Source organism: Hemibagrus wyckioides, linkage group LG29 (genome assembly GCF_019097595.1).
Source record: "Hemibagrus wyckioides isolate EC202008001 linkage group LG29, SWU_Hwy_1.0, whole genome shotgun sequence".
NCBI lineage: Eukaryota > Metazoa > Chordata > Actinopteri > Siluriformes > Bagridae > Hemibagrus > Hemibagrus wyckioides.
The window spans coordinates 10,294,938-10,315,507 of NC_080738.1; the positions used below are offsets into that span (position 1 = coordinate 10,294,938).

At 39.7% G+C, this 20,570-nt stretch overlaps 1 protein-coding gene across 2 annotated transcripts; it reads right to left on the bottom strand.

Annotated features, from left to right (window-relative positions):
* Positions 1–2,080: 2,080 nt before the first annotated feature.
* Positions 2,081–20,565, bottom strand: slc30a6 (solute carrier family 30 member 6). 2 transcript variants are annotated; one of them, XM_058385069.1, is made up of 15 exons: positions 20,150–20,262; positions 19,749–19,795; positions 17,644–17,730; positions 16,009–16,093; positions 11,721–11,763; positions 10,903–10,968; positions 10,596–10,676; positions 9,962–9,997; positions 9,391–9,485; positions 8,498–8,546; positions 5,514–5,633; positions 5,138–5,240; positions 4,979–5,026; positions 4,815–4,883; positions 2,081–3,846 (listed from the first exon to the last, which is right to left on the bottom strand). In XM_058385069.1, exons 4-15 carry the CDS (start codon positions 16,034–16,036, stop codon positions 3,322–3,324), a joined length of 1,263 nt encoding a protein of 420 aa, XP_058241052.1. In that variant the 5' UTR covers positions 16,037–16,093; positions 17,644–17,730; positions 19,749–19,795; positions 20,150–20,262; the 3' UTR covers positions 2,081–3,321. The 2 variants fall into 2 exon arrangements, with proteins under 2 accessions (XP_058241052.1, XP_058241051.1); XM_058385068.1 differs by lacking the exon at positions 20,150–20,262 and adding an exon at positions 20,322–20,565 and having other exon boundaries at positions 2,083–3,846.
* Positions 20,566–20,570: the final 5 nt, after the last annotated feature.

Genomic DNA, 20,570 nt, shown 5'->3' on the forward strand with positions numbered 1-20,570 from the left:
TGGTGAGAAATGGCCAAGAAACATGATACTGTATCTTATAGATAATGCTTGAGTGCTTATTCGCTTGGCCGTATATTCTATCAGTTTTGACCCTGCCATCTTCGTGACTCAGCAGAAACCAAGATTCATCAGAGCAGGCTATGTTTTTCAGTCTTCACCAGTCCAGTTTTGGTGCCCACTGCAGCCTGAGCTTTCTGTTGTTGGCTGACAGAAGTGGAACCTGATGTGGTCTTCTGATGCACCTCAAGGTTTGAAGTGTTGTGCAATTTAAAATGCTTTTCCGCTCACCACAGTTGTGATGATCTGAGTTACTGTAGCCTGTCAGCTTGAACCAGTCTCTCTCTCATCAACAAGGCTTTTCTTTCAGCACAAAGGCCCTTCGCTGGATGTTTTTTTCCTTATTACACCAACTGTTGTGTGTGAAAACCCCAGGAGATCAGCACTTATAGAAATACTCAAACCAGTTCATCTGGCAACAACAACTATACCCTGGCCAAAATCACTGAGATCACGTTTTCCCCCATTCTGTGGTTGATGTGAACGTTACCCGAAGCTGCTGGCCTGTAATCGGCATTGCACTGTCGTCTTGTAGTATTGCACAACTTGTATCAAACACAGATGAAAACAAGTTGCTAGGCTGTGTCCTCGATGACTATATATATTTTGTCAACACTCTACAAAACTACCAATTAAGGGGTTACTGTAACGTAAAAAGTCAGGGGTGATAGCCTGCCTCTTCACTATTTTGTTTAAGGTTTTCATTATTAAAGCCAGCCTACCCTGCAGAAATGTATGGTTCTGAGACGCTGCTGGAAATACGTCTACTTGACCCGGACTTCATTCCTAGACACCCAAGTTATGGCCACTAATAGACACAAAGACTGAGAATCCTGGCCTGTATTTATCATGGATTTGTAAGAATACACAAACAGGCATTCATACACTCATTGCTACCATCACATTATAAGGCCACTAGCGTTCAACTTCAATTAGAGCATCTTCTATGGAGTACTGGATCTGACATGTGCACTGCAAAAGTGCAAAGATTGTCTATTATACCTTTTGGATTTTATTTAGGGCTAAATGTGAGATTTTTTTTAAATTATATCCATAAATTTCAGCATGTAAAAGGTTTTCCCAGGAAATTTACAGACATTCTGTTGTGTTATGATTACACAACGACTTAGATGGCAGGTCATAGTACACACCAAGTATCTTGTTTCTGTAAATAGAGGAACAATGGATCAGTGCCTGGGCAGCATTTATGGGCAATTCAAAGCAATTGCTACAAGATTTCTTGATTAAACTTGAACCATCACTCAGTATGCACTCAAGCTGAAAGTCCTAGATGAATAAACCAGAAATGATTTTAGACAACTGCTGATAGAAGCGAATTCTTCTCACCAATGTATGCCAAAGTCTCATATAGCAGAACGATTCCCGAATCTACATCGAATTAAAATAGCGACCGTGTAATCGTCCTTGACTTAATTTTGGAATGATGCCTCAGAAGATCTTGATTTTTATTTTTTATGGCTGTTACTGGGAAACATATTATTCATGACATGTTGCCATGATGACTGAGATGCTCATCTGCATAGAGGTTCATGTTGGGAGACACAAATAAAAGCCTAATGTAACACACACACACCGACTGATCACTGACCCTGAGGATATTATTTACGGCATTTGTGTGGGGGTCTGGGAAAACTGTTCATATGGTGAAATTTTTTAGATTTTATAATATATACAGAAATTTCTTCATGTGAAAGGTTTTGGCAGGAAATGCGCAGACAGACTGTTGTGTGATTACACAACTGATACAATTGTTTAGGCTTACGATGGTTTCACTATGGGAGCTATAGAACAACTTGATCAAAGCCGGTTATACATTCAGTAAGGAAGTCACTACTTAGCTAGCAAGGTTAGCAAGGTTTTAAATATCTTTAGGCAGGCCGTTTTTACCACCAGATTTATCCAACAACTTTGTACAATTTATCCAACATAATTTTATGATATTAGTAGAAACCGAGCACAGGTAAAATTAAAAAGAAAATAAAAATATATTAACCCCCTAAAACCTGTCCTCTCTCTGTCTCTCTCAATATATCTATATCTATCTACACACACACTGATCAGGCATAACATTATGATCACTGAGAGGTGACGTGAATAAGACTGATGATCTCCTCATCATGGCACCTGTTAGTGGGTGGGATATATTAGGCAGCAAGCGAACATTTTGTCCTCAAAGTTGATGTGTTAGAAGCAGGAAAAATGGACAAGCGTAAGGATTTGAGCGAGTTTGATGAAGGTTATTGTGTAAGGTAATTGTGATGGCTAGACGACTGGATCAGAGCATCTCCAAAACTGCAGCTCTTGTGGGGTGTTCCCGGTCTACAGTGGTCAGTATCTGTCCAAGGAAGGAACAGTGGTGAACCAGCGACAGGGTCATGGGTGGTCAAGGCTCATTGATGGACGTGGAGAGTGAAGGCTGGCCCATGTGATCCGATCTAACAGACGAGCTACTGTTGCTCAAATTGCTGAAGAAGTTAATGCTGGTTCTGATAGAAAGGTGTCAGAATACACAGTGCAGGACGGGTCAGGGCTGATTTAGCAGCAAAAGGGGGACCAACATAATATTAGGCAGGTGGTCGTAATGTTCTGCCTGGTCAGTGTACAATACACACACAGTTTTCTACAATTAAAGCCAGTCATCTTCTCAGACCACCATACGTTTTCTAAATAAAATGTTTGGTTTAAAGCTAACTGAAGATAGTGAAATTTTACACAGCTACTGTATCTGCTCCTAAATATAAAGTCACAACAACACCTACATGTTTCCCTTAAGTAGAAATATTTAATATACAGTATGTAGATGTTGCATTGCATTTTTTCCCCATTAAAACAGTTTACCAGTACTTAATATGAGTAATTGTTTGTAGTTACTTGATAAAACTGGATTGTACAACAGATGATGATTCAATCATGTCTTAAACACAATACAGGTATATGCTTATATTCAAGCATTCCTGGTCAGAACTCGGATCAAATCATAACACACCCAAGTCTTCCTGACAGAAAAGTTGATTCACTAACTGTGGAGTCCAAAAGTTACACTAAATCCTGACCTTTAGAACACAACCCTCTTAAAGCAACATCAGTGGGGAAAACAGCATATCACATATTTTTAATACATCTGTTTAATGGTACAAAAAAATGGAATTAGAAAATTCTTTAAGGAGAAGACTGTTGGTCCTATTAATTAAATAGAGTCATAATAGTTACGGTCCTCTGCAGCTCAGCCGGCTGGACAGTACATCAGTGTTTATACTGACTGCTCTGTGAAGGCAGCAGATTGCTTCCGTATATGTTTGGAGCTGCACTAAAAGAAGTCCTGTAGCTCTGAATGGAGGGGATTCTTGGTCCTGTCCCTAAACCCACACCTAGGCTGCTTCCTGGCTGGGTTAATCCCTGACTGAGCATCGTATTGTACGGAGAAGATCCGTATGCAAGGCCCAAGTTATACGGTCGTTGCTGATGAATATTTGGGAGTAAAACAGGTCGCACGTTCCTTCCAGGTGTGTTGAAAGAGAACTCAGGAGGGGGGCTGCTAAGTTTGGAGGGCGTAGAAGTCAGTGGCTCCAGTTCTTCAAGTTGCTTTCCGGATGACATCGCCATGTCTGAGAGATTGAGAGGGCCGGTGGACAGGGATGGACGTGTCCAGTCGTCTTTGAAGATTTGTACAGTGAGTGTGGAGACCAGTGTGTGGAGACGACTGGTCACATGAGCCAGCACCATTTGCTCGTTGGCATCCCGCCGGATGCGCACGTGGACGGAGCCGGCCTACATACAAAGGAAACAAATATGATTACTAAAACTATAGAATTTACACACTTAACAGTTACTGAAGTGAGGACTTGTCTACAGTCACTGGTTTCTGCAGGTTTAAGCTACATTAAACACAATAAGCCCTGTGATGGACTGGTGACCTGTCCAGGGTGTACCCCTGCCTTTCGCCCTATGTGCGCTGGGATAGGCTCCAGCAGCCCCCCGTGACCCTAATTAGGAATAAGCAGGTATAGACAATGGATGGATGGATGGATAAACACGATAATACTATTTAAAAGATGTAAATTTTTTGTTGTAATGTTTGAAAGATACAAGTCTGTGGGATTTACACAAAATTGGGTGAAAAACATATAAAATGACTTGTTGATGAGGAAGGTCAGAGAAAAATGGCCAAAATAGCTTGATCTGTCAGGAAATCTATGGCAACTCACATTACCCTTTCTTTACAACAATGATGAGCAGAAAAGCATCACAAAAAGGCCTAAAAGGAAGAGGAGCAAATCAGGTATCTAAGATTACAGTGGACTACAGAAGAGTAGAAAATCTTCAACTGTCCAGTTTTAGTGAGGCAGTGCCCACTGTACATGTAAAATACAAAAAAGCTTATAAATGTACAACATTAGTTATGACTAACTAAAACGTATAATACTTAAATAAATAAAAAATAATAACTGTTGGCAAGTTAAAACCCTCGGGAATATACTCTTATATGAAAAGGATCCCTTGAGTAGGTTCAGGTCTAGCTCCATCACACCACTCAGGATTGATCACCTTCCTATAACTGCTTACTTATCTTACTGAGAAATAAAAACATAAAAGAATAACATTTCCAGTACAACCAATGCCAGAAGAAAACTATAAAAACACTACCTGAAAATAAAAAAAAAAAAAGGAAAATCAGTCTGAAAATGGGATACGTTTATGCTACAGGGTATACATATAAAATAAAAACAATACCGTACCAGAGAGCCAAAGCCTATAGTCCAGAAGTGTTCATTCCGAACTTCCAAAACCCCATCCAGTGTTGAAACCTGGAGGAAAAGTTATGCATTGTTAACAAAGATCAGTATAATGTATAAAGAATGATTTAGCTAATCTTGCTAACAACAACTGCGATGAAACTCACCTCTCTAAGCACTTTGTCAAGCTGTCCAATGACATGGGAAGGAGTGGTCTGTGCATAAAGTAAGAAACATCATCAATAAATAGTTTTAATGAGCACTAATGTTGGGTATTATTATACCTGGACGGATTTTACTAATATCATTAAACGATATTATTCTACCTGGAGAAGGACCTTTCCACTGTACACACTCATGGGATACATGGTGCCGAAGGTCATGAGGGCGATTACTACAGCAGACGCAGTGTCCACTGCATTATAGTTACTGCAAAAACACAGAATCAGAAACGTGTTTGATTACATGAGCATTATATTTAAAAAGAAATTGATCAGGATTCTTAAACTAGTACCACTAGTGTTACAATATGCTTCACAGCACTTTCAATAATCTCAACCATACATGGTGGTTGACGCTAGTTCTGCATTTCATATACTGACAGGTATAAAACATGGAAAAAATAAACGCAGTTATTGATTCACATGCAAATCTGTGTAACAGTAGCTCAGATATATCTGGGAAATGTTTTAACGTTCTTACTTAATCTCGATGAGCATGTAAGTGATTCCGAGAGCAAAAGCTCCAGCCAGGTTGATCAGGACGAAGGGATTCATTCGCGGCAAAAGAACGCTGCTCAGCGCTGGGACGATCCCACACAGACTGCAAACACAAAAACATCGCAATGATCATAAATATCTCTGCAGTGTTAAAACTCCAGCAAAAAACCGGCCAAGGACTTTCTGACTATTCTTTCACATTCACATCTTTCCTTTTGGGTGTGAATTTCCCTTTGGGATGAATAAAGTATCTATCTTCTCTATCTGTACTGAGTCAGCTCCGTGGCCAGGAAATAAAACTGGATTATTGCGAGATCTGAACTGGAAGTGCTGCTGCAGAAGACATAAACTCAAACCCATTTGGGGTTCTTAACATCTTGAGTACATCTACAGAACTACAGGGTGGCCCAGAAGTCTCTATATAATACATTTTACCAAAGCCGAACATATTGAAATCATTCTCATTGGTGGATCGGGAAGCAAGGCTGCCCTTCGAAGTGTTTTTACATGAATAACACGAGTTCATTGTGAGTGAGAAAGACAAATATTTTCGTGTGTTAATAAAGAAATGTAAAGGATATTTTGCTAAAAAATGTATAGAGACTTTTCGTTTAAATAAAGCCGCTCAATACTGGATTAACACCAGGGTAAGAGATAAAAACAGTCAAAATAATTCCAGTCTAAACTCTGAACATGTTTTATTCCTCAACTTCACTATTTAAAAAAAAAATCTCTGGCACGTTTCGTCCTAATAATCAGATAATCTCACTGAAGCACTCATATAATCCTAGTGGAAGCCATGCGTCGTCATTCCATCACAGAGGCCAAACCCTGCCTCGCCTTCTATTGTATAATCCTGCTTCCTCTGTGATGGAAAACATGGGATTATGGCAAAGCAAACAAATAGTTGATATGTTACATAAAATCTCAATACACTCAGTAAATCCACTCTAGTGAGCAGCGGTAAGATACGACGGGATTTTTTTAGTTTGTAATCACTCAAGCTTGTCACCATGGTCAAATAACCACATCACTATTTAATCATTTGACCATTCTCAAGCTGAGCCTTTATAGCTATCGTCTCTCACTGACTCACAGACCTCAAGCAACCCTCCAAAAATTTACATGGTTAGAATTTATATTAAATAAAAGAGGTCGTTTTTCACATGAGACACTTTCTGTGCAGACAGATTTTGCATCACAGCACTGAACTACATGCTTTCAGCATACTTCTATCACATTTTAGCATTCTGCTGTTCCAAGATGCTCCCAAATGGAAAATCAATAAGCTTGTACTTCCCAGAAACAGTTTACACTCAGGCCTTATTGTTCCTTGGTGGGTAATGCAAGTCAATTCAGTTTTATTTGCATAGAGTGGACACTGTCACACCGCAACTTTACATATAAGGAAATATATAAATTCAGTATAATTTATATATGTTGGTGAGGAAAAACTCACTAAGACAAAATGAAGAAGAAAGCTTGAGAGAGACCAGACTCCTCATCTGGGTGACACCGGACAGAGTGATTATAAATAGCTCTAGTTCCTTCAATAACCGTGTACTATATGGTCAAAAACGTTCAATTACATAAAGAAATTCATTCTAGTGTTGACAAAGTCTATTTTGTTGAAGCTACCAGCGGTTCGCTTATGGAGTGCGAAACTGTTTGCAGTCCAAAGCCATGTCCATGGCTAAGTGGTACCATCCACATGTATCTTTAGGCTGTCCATGTGGAGCAGCAAGTGATTCCCTGAGTGAGGAGAACTCCAACCAGAAGTACAGCATGAGAATGGATCTCAAATGTTTCTCAAATAATTACAAATACGTTTGCATGAAACAATTCAATTCATTTTGTATAGCACCTTTTACAATGAACATTTCATTGTCTCAAAGCAGCTTTAGAAAAGAAGAGAAATGGAGAAAGGGGAGGGGGAAAAAAATGAAAATAAAAAATAACTAGAAATAAAAATAAATTATTAAACTATTTTATCCCTAATGAGCAAGGCTGTGGCGACGATGCGAGGAAAACCTCCCTGTGATGATATGAGGAAGAAACCTCAGAAGGGAACCTCATCCTCATTTGGGTGACACTGGACAGTAAATAATGTAACTGTAACTGATTAATGTCCTTTCTACAACAGTAATCAATGGCCCATGAGGAACTATTAGGTCAGTGTAGTTTCTGAGGTCATTATAGACACTAATTCTTTGCTGTCACAAGCTGACCGATGTAATGGCAGATCTGTGACGGTGTGAAAGTCCCCAAGCGGCTCTGTCCATGAAACAGGACAGATACCACCTTCCTCTGTTGCAACAGAATCACATATTTGGCCAAAATTGACTTACTGCACTGAGAGGGGCAAAACACCAGGGTCTGAATTTAAAATACTAAACCCTACATCTAAAAAACCTCAATAAGTGATTACATTTGAAAGTTAAATATAAACCCTTGCCATATTATCATTTAATGACTACAGTTTAAGTGTCTGTGTCTTTTTTGGGGAAATTGGTAGTAGCTTCAGGTTTGAGAATGCTGCCTTCACATACATTATTTAAAAACCGAAAAAGCTCGCAGTTGAACTCTTTCTTTCCTACAAAGGAAAAAAGAATATGAGAAAGCTCAGACAGGGGGGGTATCAGAGGACAAAAAGATTCCAGTGACCCCAAGTAATTACACCAGCTGTGAAGTTAAGGAAATCCATGACCTTCAGTTGCAGCTCTGCCCTTAAGGTCATAAGGGTAATTTTAGGAAACATGAAGAGGGAAATCCTGTAGAGCATTTGTACTCACCACATTCACGCGAGAGCTTGCGTTTTCAGTTATGGTTGTGCGTATCGCCATATCTCAGCTATAATTACGTCTTCCTTAACATACTACTAGTCTCTGAAAGTCAAAGTGTTCCATTTGGGACTTAAAAAGATAGGGATCAGTCACAGATGGATGACTCTGTGAAAAAGGATCTTACCTTTGGCTCAGGTCAGCCACATGCTCCTGGAGCCAACTGGTGCTGGCAGCTGTTGGGAAAAAGAAGAAGAAAGACTGTAAAAGAAAAATCCTGATCCAGATCTCTTGTGTTTGTGGGTAAGTGAGGTAACAGTTGCCATGTTGTCACCTGATCAGGCCAGGGTTGAGTCTCACCCCATGGTGAAATTCTCAGGCACTTGGCACTCACAATACATGCAAATTATTATTATATTCACATTGATTTTACTGTCTATAAACATAACACACAACTCATTAAGCTGAAGCCGGACAATTTTTTTGAACACTGCAAATATAAACGTATGCCCCAAATCGTATACTGATGCTAACTTGTTTTGTAGTATAAATAGTGGGAGTAGTGTGTTCACACTGAAAGTTCCAACAAGACACTTCAAATTAGGTTTATGTTGGATAATTTATTTAAGTATACACCATCAAGTGCTAAAGCTAACTAAGTCGCAGTACATCATATGCCTTTGACTGGGAAACGGCTAATACTTCCACAGTTAATTAAAATCTGTAAGTGTTCCATCTGAGAAGTAATTTGGGAAATACAGCTACAGTCTAAATGGTTCATATAATGTCTAGCTCTTCTTTAGTATTTACTTCAACTTTACAGGATTCCCGGAGATGCTCACTTCATCTTGTGTATCTTATGTAAGAGAATGCAGAAAGAGAATCGAGGAGAAAGCACACTCTGTACATTTACTTATTGTGCTGTGAAATAAATCAGCCATGTTTCATCTGTATACTCTTAGACTTATTACACCTTTATAATTATTCAGATTGGTCTCTTAAGAATGCGACACTTTAGATTTAAGTTTCTTGCAATGATTCTTGAGAAAAAATGCAATGGGGAAAAAAAAAAAAGCCTACCCTCAGAAACGTAGGCAAAGGGCTTGTTCTTGACTGAAAGGAGAGTCAGCAGGTTGAAAAACAGAGCCACAAACGTCCCGACTAAAAGGCGCCCTCTACAGGGAAGAAGCAATTCAGATCAACAATAAGTCAAACAACCAAGTGAAGTCAGGTCAGGAAGGAATTACGCTTAAACAGATTACACGACAGGTGGTCTGTAACATTACGGCATTATCTAAAAGCATGACGAGATTGTCTTAACAAGTCTTAACAGAAATGTGTCAGAGAAGGCATTTTCACTGGACCAGTGTAAGTACGCAATGTTTATCAGTTGAACTGCCATAAAAGAAAGGGATTACAGATGTAATCATTACTCTATTGTTTGGAGAAACATGGGAAGACTAGCTGAAAATCTCATTTGAGGAGTGGAGAGGATTAGTGCTCTCTGTATGGAGTCAGCTGGAGGTTAGTTGTTGTCTCCTGACACTGTTGTAGGATCAGGTGCTGTGTGTATGTACACACACTTTGGGAACATGTGTAACTGCGCACATTCAGAAAGCGTGTGTGTAAGTGAAAAGGAATGGAAGCTTACGTGTGCACCTCCGGCTGCTCCATGAAGCGCTCCACGCTGAAAAGATGACGATAATAAACATTATTCTACAAGCACCATTTCATCATACATAAATACTACTGAAAATAAATAATGACAGAAATAAAGCAGCTTGCTGGTCAGTCTTTAAAATCCAGCCTGAATGCACATTTATAATCATAACAACCCAAAATCTAGACCAGCAGCACTACTGTAATGGGAAGGTTTATGGGGCAGTAATATGTACAAACTGGTGAAGGTTTATATTCCTATCGGTATGCTCTGATAAACATCCCCCATGGATACGCATGAACATTGAAACGTTGCTGTTTCTGCTCTGAGGGAGACATTCAGTTATGCTCGGAGTCATACTACGTTCATAACCTTCATATTCCATACAAAAATGGTCTAGGCAGTGGTCACTTTTAGGCAGTCGACATAACTTAAGCACAAAGGGAGTGTTTGCAGTGTAATGCTACTCACTTCAATAGAGACAGAATAATATGTGAAGTGAGATTCGGAATGCTCTTGCAAGCATAAACTAGGTTTAGACTAATACCATACTAAACAACAGATACAGTAAATTATAATAAACAATGATGACGTAAAGGAAGGAGTAGAGATGGAAAGAACTCACCTTTCTTTCAGGACGAACAAAGCACCCAGCTGAGCCAGCACTGTCGCGGCAAACACTGCCAGTACCTCAAAACGCTCAAAACTGACAAAACAACAACAACAAAACACTTTAGTATTGCTCATGCCCACTCTGGGCGAAAAAGCAGAACAAATCTCTAATGGATACATTATGCTGATCTGTGAGAACATTAACGCCAATTAAGAGAAAGCGTCAGTGTCCTTTGTTCGGAGTTACACTAAAGATGTTATTGAAATCTTGTGGAATAAGGAGGTCTTACACTAATGAAAAATTGTAATCTTGCACTTACCCAAACGAAAAGGCCTGACTCGGCTTTTTCATAGTCACCCAGGAGCTAATGAGGCATGTAATCAAACTGGAATAGAACAGATGAGAATTTTTGTTTTTTTAATTCAAGCTATGAGAAAGCACATAACATGCAATTAATGCCATCCATACATTATACGAAAACACGTTTTAAGCCTGTATATTAAAAGAATATAAAAGATCAACTCCAGCAAATTGGCCATGAAAAAGATCGCAAAAAATAACAACAGTAAAATAAAAATAAATAAATAAATCAATCAATCAGTAACCTGGGCATGGGACGAGAAAATTTCATGGAATCACTATTTTTTTTTATTTTTTATTTGTATATTTCTAAATAATGGCAGCAAACAAAATTTTCCTTGTCACTGATGTCGCACCATCAAGAAAATTCTAATCTTTAGTATGTTTTACCTTGGAACAGTCATGTGATCTATTTATGATTATTTAGAAAATAAAACAAATGATTTAAAAACTTGTCCTGAATTATTAGACTATACTGTGGTTTCTCAACATGATTTATTTTCGAAAAAAGAATAAAAGTGCATGATAAATGTGTGCTTTAGGCTTTTATATAATTGTTTTTCAACTGATTAAAACAATAATTGAAAGTTAATAACGACACTGTGCCTGTGTGATCCATTCAGACTCTTAGCAGCATGTGATGAAGCAAACGCTGTATATTCCAGTGCATATAATTGAACATGGCTAAGCTTCGACTGGTGACTTATTTTGCTGCTAGTTGATTGTGCAACTACTGGAGCTGCTCTTTATCAGGTTGTGCAAATTGTAGACACTCACCTGAAAAGATCGAAAATGGTGAGGTATGTGTAGGCCGTCAAAGCTGAAACAGAACACAAGAGTTTGTGTGAATAAAGGGCATAAAATTGTGGCATAAAAGGTGGTGCCTTCAAAGTGCTTTGCAGAAAACTTGAGAAAGCCAGGCTGACATTTCGAAATGTTGTGTATATCATGGACATGGAGGGGAAATTAAGGCTCTGAACGATTCATTTCATCGTGAAAAGAACGCACAACATGAATAAAAGTCGACACAAAGCAACGGTCATATGCCTTACATATCAAACATGGCAGCAAAACCTTGAGGTGACCATAAAAACTCTGTTAGATGGTATGATTCGCAAAAACACCCTAAAACTGAAGATGCTGGGTTCATCTGCAAAATGCTGAAAAGGAAGAATACAAGCGAAATTGAATAGTGATAGACAGCCGAATCCCTGGTGGATGGGAACCAAACCCTTGTAGCATATTGTGAGCAGATTAAGGTCACTTGTGTATGTTTACAGACCCGATCAATGCGTATGAAAGGAGGAGAAGCAGTGGTGGTAAACGGAGCCGGACCAGGGAGATAAATATTTAATAAGCGTCTGCAGGGCCTGAGCGCCAAAACATGTCAAATTGCCCACTGCTAGCTGCCCTCCTTCCCCTCTCCCTTCCTTCCCTGTGGGACTGTGAAGTCCATTAAAACAGCATTAAGCGCTGCTTGGTTATTCAAAACAGAAGCGTAACGCTAAGGAGGCACAGCCATGATGATCGGATTCGCCTTCTGTTGTGCGGTCTCAAAACCGCTTGGTAGCCAGGTATTTTCCATAAGAGAGTGAAAATTTGCAAACTGCAGCGCTCGGCTGTCATCGAGCTCGGGTGTCTGTTGATGCGGCACGTTGAAATAGCGATAGATCGGCCCAGATGTAAACCAAAAGCCTTATTGATCGACTACAATGTAACACCTGGTGAGGGAAACAGGAGAATGTGGAAGGACGCGAGTCCTGCTGACATGAGCTTCTTTGGGAGTAAACCGAGACGCCGCTGCTGGTAGAGCTGAGGCGAAAGCATGCCACAGACAAACGCTGTCCATGTGGACAACAGACACAAGAGACTGGGCATAATATTGCCAGCAAATTCAATTTTGTTGACCAAGCCTTAATTACAACTCTTTATTCTCACTATATAAATGTCACGAATAGAGCAACAAGACCGTTCAAGGCGATTAATATTTGGTTCATGATTGGCTCTGGGGAAAAAAAAAAAAAAAAAAAAAAAAAAAGAAATCACAGAACTAAAAGGACTCCTGATGGGAGATTTCAGCTGTCTAATGGCTTGTTCAAGTCACCACAGAAACGATGATGGGGCTCAAATAACTTGAACAATCAAACATCATAAAGAAATCTGGAATATAACCAGAGATACGGATAAAAAATTCTCTCCTAAGTGAAGAGCAGAAAGCAGCTCTCTGTGTAACAGCAGCTTGTTACAGCACTCAATGACAGGATAAATGATGAGGACTTCACTGAAACTGTAGGAGGGAGTGGTTTTAAACAATAATTAATAGGTTTTTGTAGGGCAAGGCCACAGATGGAGGAGGGAATACAAGACGTTAAGTAGGCTGTCTGTAATGAATAGAAGAGTTCAGACACGTCTCACAGGAGCTTATATTGACATCCCATGGCCTTAAGGGCTTCCAACCAGAACACTTATTAATCGGTCGAAAAAGAACTAATAATAATTTTTAAAAAATTAAATAAAAAAAAAAATCAAAGTCTGGAAAGAAAACACTGATGCTTAATTGGTATTAACAACAACGGAGATTGCTGTGGAAAATCGAAACATTCACAAGTTGCATTATAAATAATACAGTAAAATTTCATTATATTTTACTCAGGATTAAGATCTCATCGGTGACCATCTGCCTCTCTCCTTCTCTTAGTTAAAAGCAGATGACGAAAATGCAACAGAGGAATTAGAAACAAAGGAGATCATTGAAACAATGGCTAATTTAGTACGACTCAGTCTTACTAAGGAACTGGAAATGAACTAAATGGAGTCACATTCTTTGTGGAGCAAAGGTGTGTTAGGGTAAAGATTCGAAAGATGAAATGAAGGGTACGATGTGTAATGTATAATAAGAGTAAAGTTAAAAGTAGAAAGCTTTTTGGTCACTTGGAAAAGCAGACATTTGACCTTCGGTGACCCACTAATTTGGCCACACACGCAGAGAGAGAGAGAGAAACAACCACACACCCCCCTTTGACTTGCTCTTGATACAGACGCTCAGCACAATCTGAGTGGAGAATCTGCATATAATGCAGTAAAGACAGGATGCCTTACATAAAGCAAGTAGTTAATTTTCCTGAAATAAACCACAGTAAAATTAACAATACCGATCATCACTTTACTAAAGCCGACAAAGAACACACAGAAGGGCTCTTCCCATTTTTTGTATTGAAGCACCTACAGTATAGCCAGCCACATCAGTATGAGACGTTGTGCCACATTCATCTAGCTAAAAGAAGTGTTGACAAAAGAAGAATATGCGTATTGGATTAAAGTGTGTACATTTTCGACAGCTGGTAACGCGATACAGTCTTCCGATGCAGAATTTGATCTCGGCGAGCTGACTGATGCAAGCGGCGTCCTGTAGACTCATCTGTTTTAGATTTTAGAGTTTTCTGTGGGACGTGAAGATTGTTTACAAGCTCAAACAAATGGACACACAAAGACAAACGTGTGGGGCATCACGTTGCCAAAACCATCATTGAGCATAAAGATTGATACTGGAAAAATAAAACAGGGAAAGAATTAGATGTTAACCTGTTCATGTTTAAAGCTACTTTCACTGGAGGGACTTTTGTGACGGTGCTATATCTACACCGAACAGGCATAACATTATGAGCACTGACAGGTGAAGTGAATAACACTATCTCTTCATCATGGCACCTGTTAGTGGGTGGGATATATTAGGCAGCATGTGAGCATTTTTTCCTCAAAGTTGAAGCAGGAAAAAAGGGGAAATTGTGATGGCTAGACCACTGGATCAGAGCATCTCCAAAACTCTTTTGTGGTGTTCCCGGTTTGCAGTGGTCAGTATCTATCAAAAGTGGTCTAAGGAAGGAACAGTGGTGAACCAATGACAGGGTCATGGGCGGCCAAGGCTCACTGATGCACGTGGTGAGCGAAGGCTATGATCCGATCCAACAGACGAGCTACTGTTGCTCAAGTTGCTAAAGAAGTTAATGCTGGTTCTGATAGAAAGATGTCAGAATACACAGTGCATGACGGGTCAGGGGTGTTTTAGCAGCAAAAGGGGGACCAACACAATATTAGGCAGGTGATCATGTTATGCCTGATCAGTGTATAATCTATTTACACCAATCATCTGTTACAGCAGAAACTTTCCAAATTTTAGATTTCCTGGGATTCTCACTCCTGGGAAGACAAAGGCCATTTTCTTGGAGGTTCTTCATACTTCCTTTGCCCTCTCTCATTTACACAGAGGTTCAGACCATAGAATTTTTTTTGTTCCTCACACCATTCTGTGAAAATTCTATAGACTGCTGTGCATGAAAGTCTCATGTTTATGCTCGTACGGCAACAACCCTGCAAAGACCCTAACCTAAGATCACGTTTTCTTGCCTTCTAATGTTTTAAATGTGAACGTTACCTGAAGCTCATGATACGTATTGCGCTGCTGCTACGTGACTGATGGGAAAATTCCATAAATGTGCAAGTGTACAGCTTTTCCTAGTCAGGCTATCAGTGAGTGGATGTATATCTCTAAAAGGATGCAGCAGATTCTGTCTCTACAACTTGAGCAAGCATGTAAGAAACAAAATCTTCCCCTCAATGCCATAAATATTAGCGTTTCATTTCGGTGTGGATAAACACCATATGTGAAGTGTACCAACACACTCTTGTCCTCTGGATCTTTTGTCCTTTGTCTGCAGGAAGAAGTGCAGATCAGTCTGCTCGGTATTGACGTCCAGATCGGCTTTCGCTTCTCTGCTCAATACAGGAGCGGCGTCCATTTCCTGTGTACAGCGCAGTGGTGGCAGTTTCTGCCGTCTGTCTATATTTTTGCACTTTCCCCTCACACACACACAGTCGGCTGATACTTAATACGTTTTTGTATACATACATATAACGTGTACATATGAAAGTCAACTGAAAAATAAAGTGGCTTTTTTCCTGGGGTTCCTCAATGACTCTAAGCACATTGTGCTGTCCCATGTGACACACTATAATAATAGAGTGCTTTTCTCTGAGGTTTATTATCTAAACGTGGCCATGTACTTACCCATACTGTTAGTGGAGTTGCACCACATCAGCAGAGAAGCTGTGCAGATTACGTTCAGCACCCCAAACAGAAGGATCTTCCATGACTGCAACACATTTAAACATTTTCACAAGGTCAAAAAATTCATTTTCAAGAAGAACCGAGACACAGATTGTGACTTTAGTATTACAAGGCTGTATCTCCCCTTTACGTATAACTGATAAAACCTTCCAATAGTAATACTCAGTGTTATATGAAAAAGCCTGAACTGAGATACAAAGTGTACCATCACCTTGGTATACTGTTACATACCCAATAGCCAATAACGTGGCTGTTACTGAAACTGAAATTGTAGCCACCCCTGTTTACTGTTTATAAAGCCAACAAGATGTTCTTACAGAGCCACAATTAGGAAGCCCAAAATTTGATCAAATAACAGTCGTTGCCTCCTGGTGGTCCAGTGGCAGGATCCTGCGCTCTCATTGCCGCGGCCAGGGTTCGATTCCCAGGCAGGGCGCTAACACAGCCACTGAAGAGTTAACTCTCAGTACCGGTCTCAAGCCTGGATAAAATGGGAGGGTTGATTCAGGAAGGGCATCCAGTATAAAACCTGTGCCAAATTGAAACATGCGGACCAAATGATCCGCTGTGGCGACCCCGAACAGGGAGCAGACGAAAGAACGATCATCAAATAACAGTCATTAATTTAATTTAATAAAGTCCATTCACACTACATCTGGTTAGTCCCGCCCATCCGTGTTCCAGTGTGTCAGCCAAACCCATTCACATTACAGCTGGACACAGTATGTTTTGGGTCATTACCCATCTGTATTGTAAAGTGCTATCCTGTCAGCGTTTGACTGAATCTGAGCTCCGTCAGAATCTCTATTACAATTCACCCTGGTACTTCTATTAGCATTCTTTTTCTTCCTGTTATTCTCTTCCCATCATTCAGGTAGTTCAAGTTGAAAACCAAGGTCATCTTCATTTCTTCGGTCCAAAAAAAAAAAAAAAAAAACTTCTGTTGTGTTACCAGTGGTTACCTCTTGAGGTCAAAATCAACTCTTGGAATCAACTCTAGACCTTTTATCTCCTTAACTTGTCATGAAATACTGAGGAAACAGGCCACACTTGGCCATGAAACTGCTCATGGAGGGACTATGGGGGGGGGGGGGGGGAAGTAAAGAAAGAAATGACGAAAGTCTCTTGATTGCTTAATTTCCATAGTGTTGGGGAACCGAGACGAAAACTGTGGCACTGTCAAATACCTGATGGACAAATGGACCCAGTTGTATATCAGCAACTCTCAATACCTTCATCAGTCGTCTCAAGCCATAACAAAAACACTCCATACCCATTGGGTAAGAATGTAATGATGTGGCGGTGTGTTTTACTGAATTGAACCTAGTAACTTTCCAAAGATGTGACAAATAAAATTCCCAACCTTGACCCCTACTGACTTGCTAAAACATAACAAGTAATCCAATCCTGCTTGGTTTGTAAAGCAGGGCACTTCGGCCAAAAAAAACAGTATTACAACCCAACTGTGACACAACATGACTTCATTTGCTGTAGTTACAGTGATTTAGACAAATAAGCAGATGACTTTTCACAGGAGGGAAAGATGTTGCATTAAAAAAAAGTTTAGGAACTCACCCGTCTATCTGAAGTGACCAAGTTAAACTCCTGGATGAACTTGCTAAAGATGGACTTGTGTGACTTGCGGAAAGGATGAATGGTGCCCTTTGAGAGAGAACAAACAAAACGTAGTTTCGAATCAGGTTTGGGTGATGGGGACAAAAAATTCCACAGCATTCAAATTTATCAATAATTATGCTCAATGATAATGATTTCATACCAAATTAAAATAACTATAAATAAATGAACAAAAATATAAATGAAGATTTCAATATGCATTGTTGAAAATGTTGCTGTGTCTCCACATTCTGGCAAACTTTATAGAAAAAGTACATGTACAACTTAATTGATGTAAGACAGCTACAGCACATCCACAGAGAAATGACGTGTTGTCTTGTCCCCCTCTTGCTCTGAGGGAGTTTTCACACGTTCTGGTTTTCTAATCCTTGTTCTGTTTCTTCCCCCAAAATTAAGCCTATTTCCAAACCCTGCTTTCACATCAGCAGTGACGAGACTGGATAAAGAGGAGTCTGGGACTCGTTCATTTTTAACAAGACCTGGTCATTTCCGGTATTGGGTAACACTACTATTAGTGATGCCAGGTGGGTGGAGTGAGTGATTCGTTTCGTTCAAATCCATTTTATCTGTATAATTTTATTAAATTTCAGCTTTACAGAAATATATAAACTCCAGATATAATGAAATGTATTCCTAATTAACAAGCGGTCAAAACTACCCAAGACAATCGAAAGGAAAATGGTTGAAAGGAAGCCATCAATAATTCTGATTCATTGAGTCAAATGTGCCATTGTAAAAGGAGACACTGACAACAAGTTTAACCTTTTACCTTACAGTTAAGGTAAAATTACCAACAGTTAAATTCCTAAAGGTAGAAATACATTGTTGTTCCTGAACTGACATTCAAGTATCAACACCTCCTTGACCTGACAGTGTGGACACTGGTAGTCCACAGTAATGAAGGTGAGTCAAGAATCAAGTCCCATAGCTCAAAAACAGCAACGTGATAAACCATAGACTGTATTTCTGAGAAGACTTCAGTGAAGTCCCTTTGGCTCCTAGCATGTTTGTAACTTTATCACACAACAAATATGAAACACATATAAGAGCAAGGCTTTGCTGATCGTAAGTAAAAGAAATGATCTATTTTTGGTTAAACAGCACTGCACAGTGGCAGGCTAATTAGATTTTCCTCACAGGCTCTATGATTTTAAGCTTAAATACAGAAAAGCAAAAGACTTGGGGATTCTTTCTGCTTTTAGGTCATTTTGTTTGTTAAATTTACAAGCAAGTCCTTAAGACTTAGTGTATTTTTAGTTTAATTTTCAAAAGCGTATATATGGTTTAAAGAACGTAAACACACTACCTTCCTGACACATGATTTGAAGTTCCTGTAGTCGACATCCTATCAATCATCACTATCATTTCACCTCCTCCAGGTTACATAGCCTGTTCCACAGAGACCTGTTCTTCCTGTTTTGTTTTTTTTCACTCTACCAGAAAGTAAAACTCTAAATATTACAGACAGCCTGACCTCCCTACACTTCTAGTGCAATAGTAAAAATTTTCCATAAACACACTCCTAAACCTTGTGGAAAGCCTTCCCAGAAGAGTTGAAGCTGTTATAGCTGCAAAGGGTGGACCGACTCCATATTACATTCATGTGCATGTAAAGGCAGACACCACAGTTTTGGCCTGGATCACAGTCTCACAATCCTGATAGAAAGGTGTTCTATCCGTTTGAGGTCAGGACTCTGTGAAGTTCCTCTACACCAAACTCACTCATCCATGTCTTTATGGACCTTGCTTTGTGCACTGGTGTGCAGTCATGTTGGAACAGGAAGCGGTCATCCCAAAACACAACACTGGGAGCATGAAATTGTCCAAAATGTCTTGGTATGAAGCTGAATCATTAAGAGTTCCTTTCACTGGAACTAAGGGGCCGAGCCCAACCCCTGAATTCAATGATGTGGAGGGGTGTCCCAAAATTTTTGGCAATCTAGTGTATATAAAGCAAAAACCTGGTATGGGAAATGAAAACAAATCCCCATCAACTGAAAATAACCCGTTTGTAAGACACAGACTATAAAAGAGGAAGAACTTACCAGAACATATGTGTCTGTTTCTTGTTTCTTCCTGTGTACTGGTCTGTCTGTAAATAAATACAAGAAACAAAGTTTTTTTTGTTACCAAAATAACCCATCTAAAGACACATTACACTAACTACGAAATAAATGTCATTATTTCATTCACTATACAGTTATAAACATAACGCCGCATTTAATCATATATCACTCGACACTCAGCTAGCAAGAGGCTAACTGTTATCATCACAACACAGGATGCAGTGACACAGTATATTATATGTTCATTATTGTTACTGTAGGTAACACTTTAACATCACATATCTGATTTAATTGTCAGAAATATGTTTAATTTTCGCAGTAATTGTGAATATAATGCTCAGAAATATATTCTTTAAATTGCATAAACATTAGCCAAATACCTGAGGCCGAATCTCAAACGGCTCCCTACAGGACAAGAAGTGCACTACAAAGGTTATACAGACCACTGCATTACACACTATGTAGTGCACCTATTTAGGGAGTGATGCCGCCGTTTGGGATACAGCCCAGACAGACTGGCCGGGGAGAGGAGATGCTAAGCTAATTCAATACCCGAGTCCTTGAAGTTGATGATGTCCACTGAGACCATGTCAGGTTTATCTGCAGGTACGGTTTTCCTCTCGGTTACACCAGAAGGCACCACGTCCGGCTTCGGTCCGAGTTTCCTCGGATAGTAGTCGGAAACATGATGGTATGGTAGTCCTGATGCAGACGTGGACATACCGTCCATCGCCATTTTGGAGCGCCGCTTCTTCTCCTAGCTGTGGCTCGGAGCCACCTTGCAGTAAACGGTACGGCGTG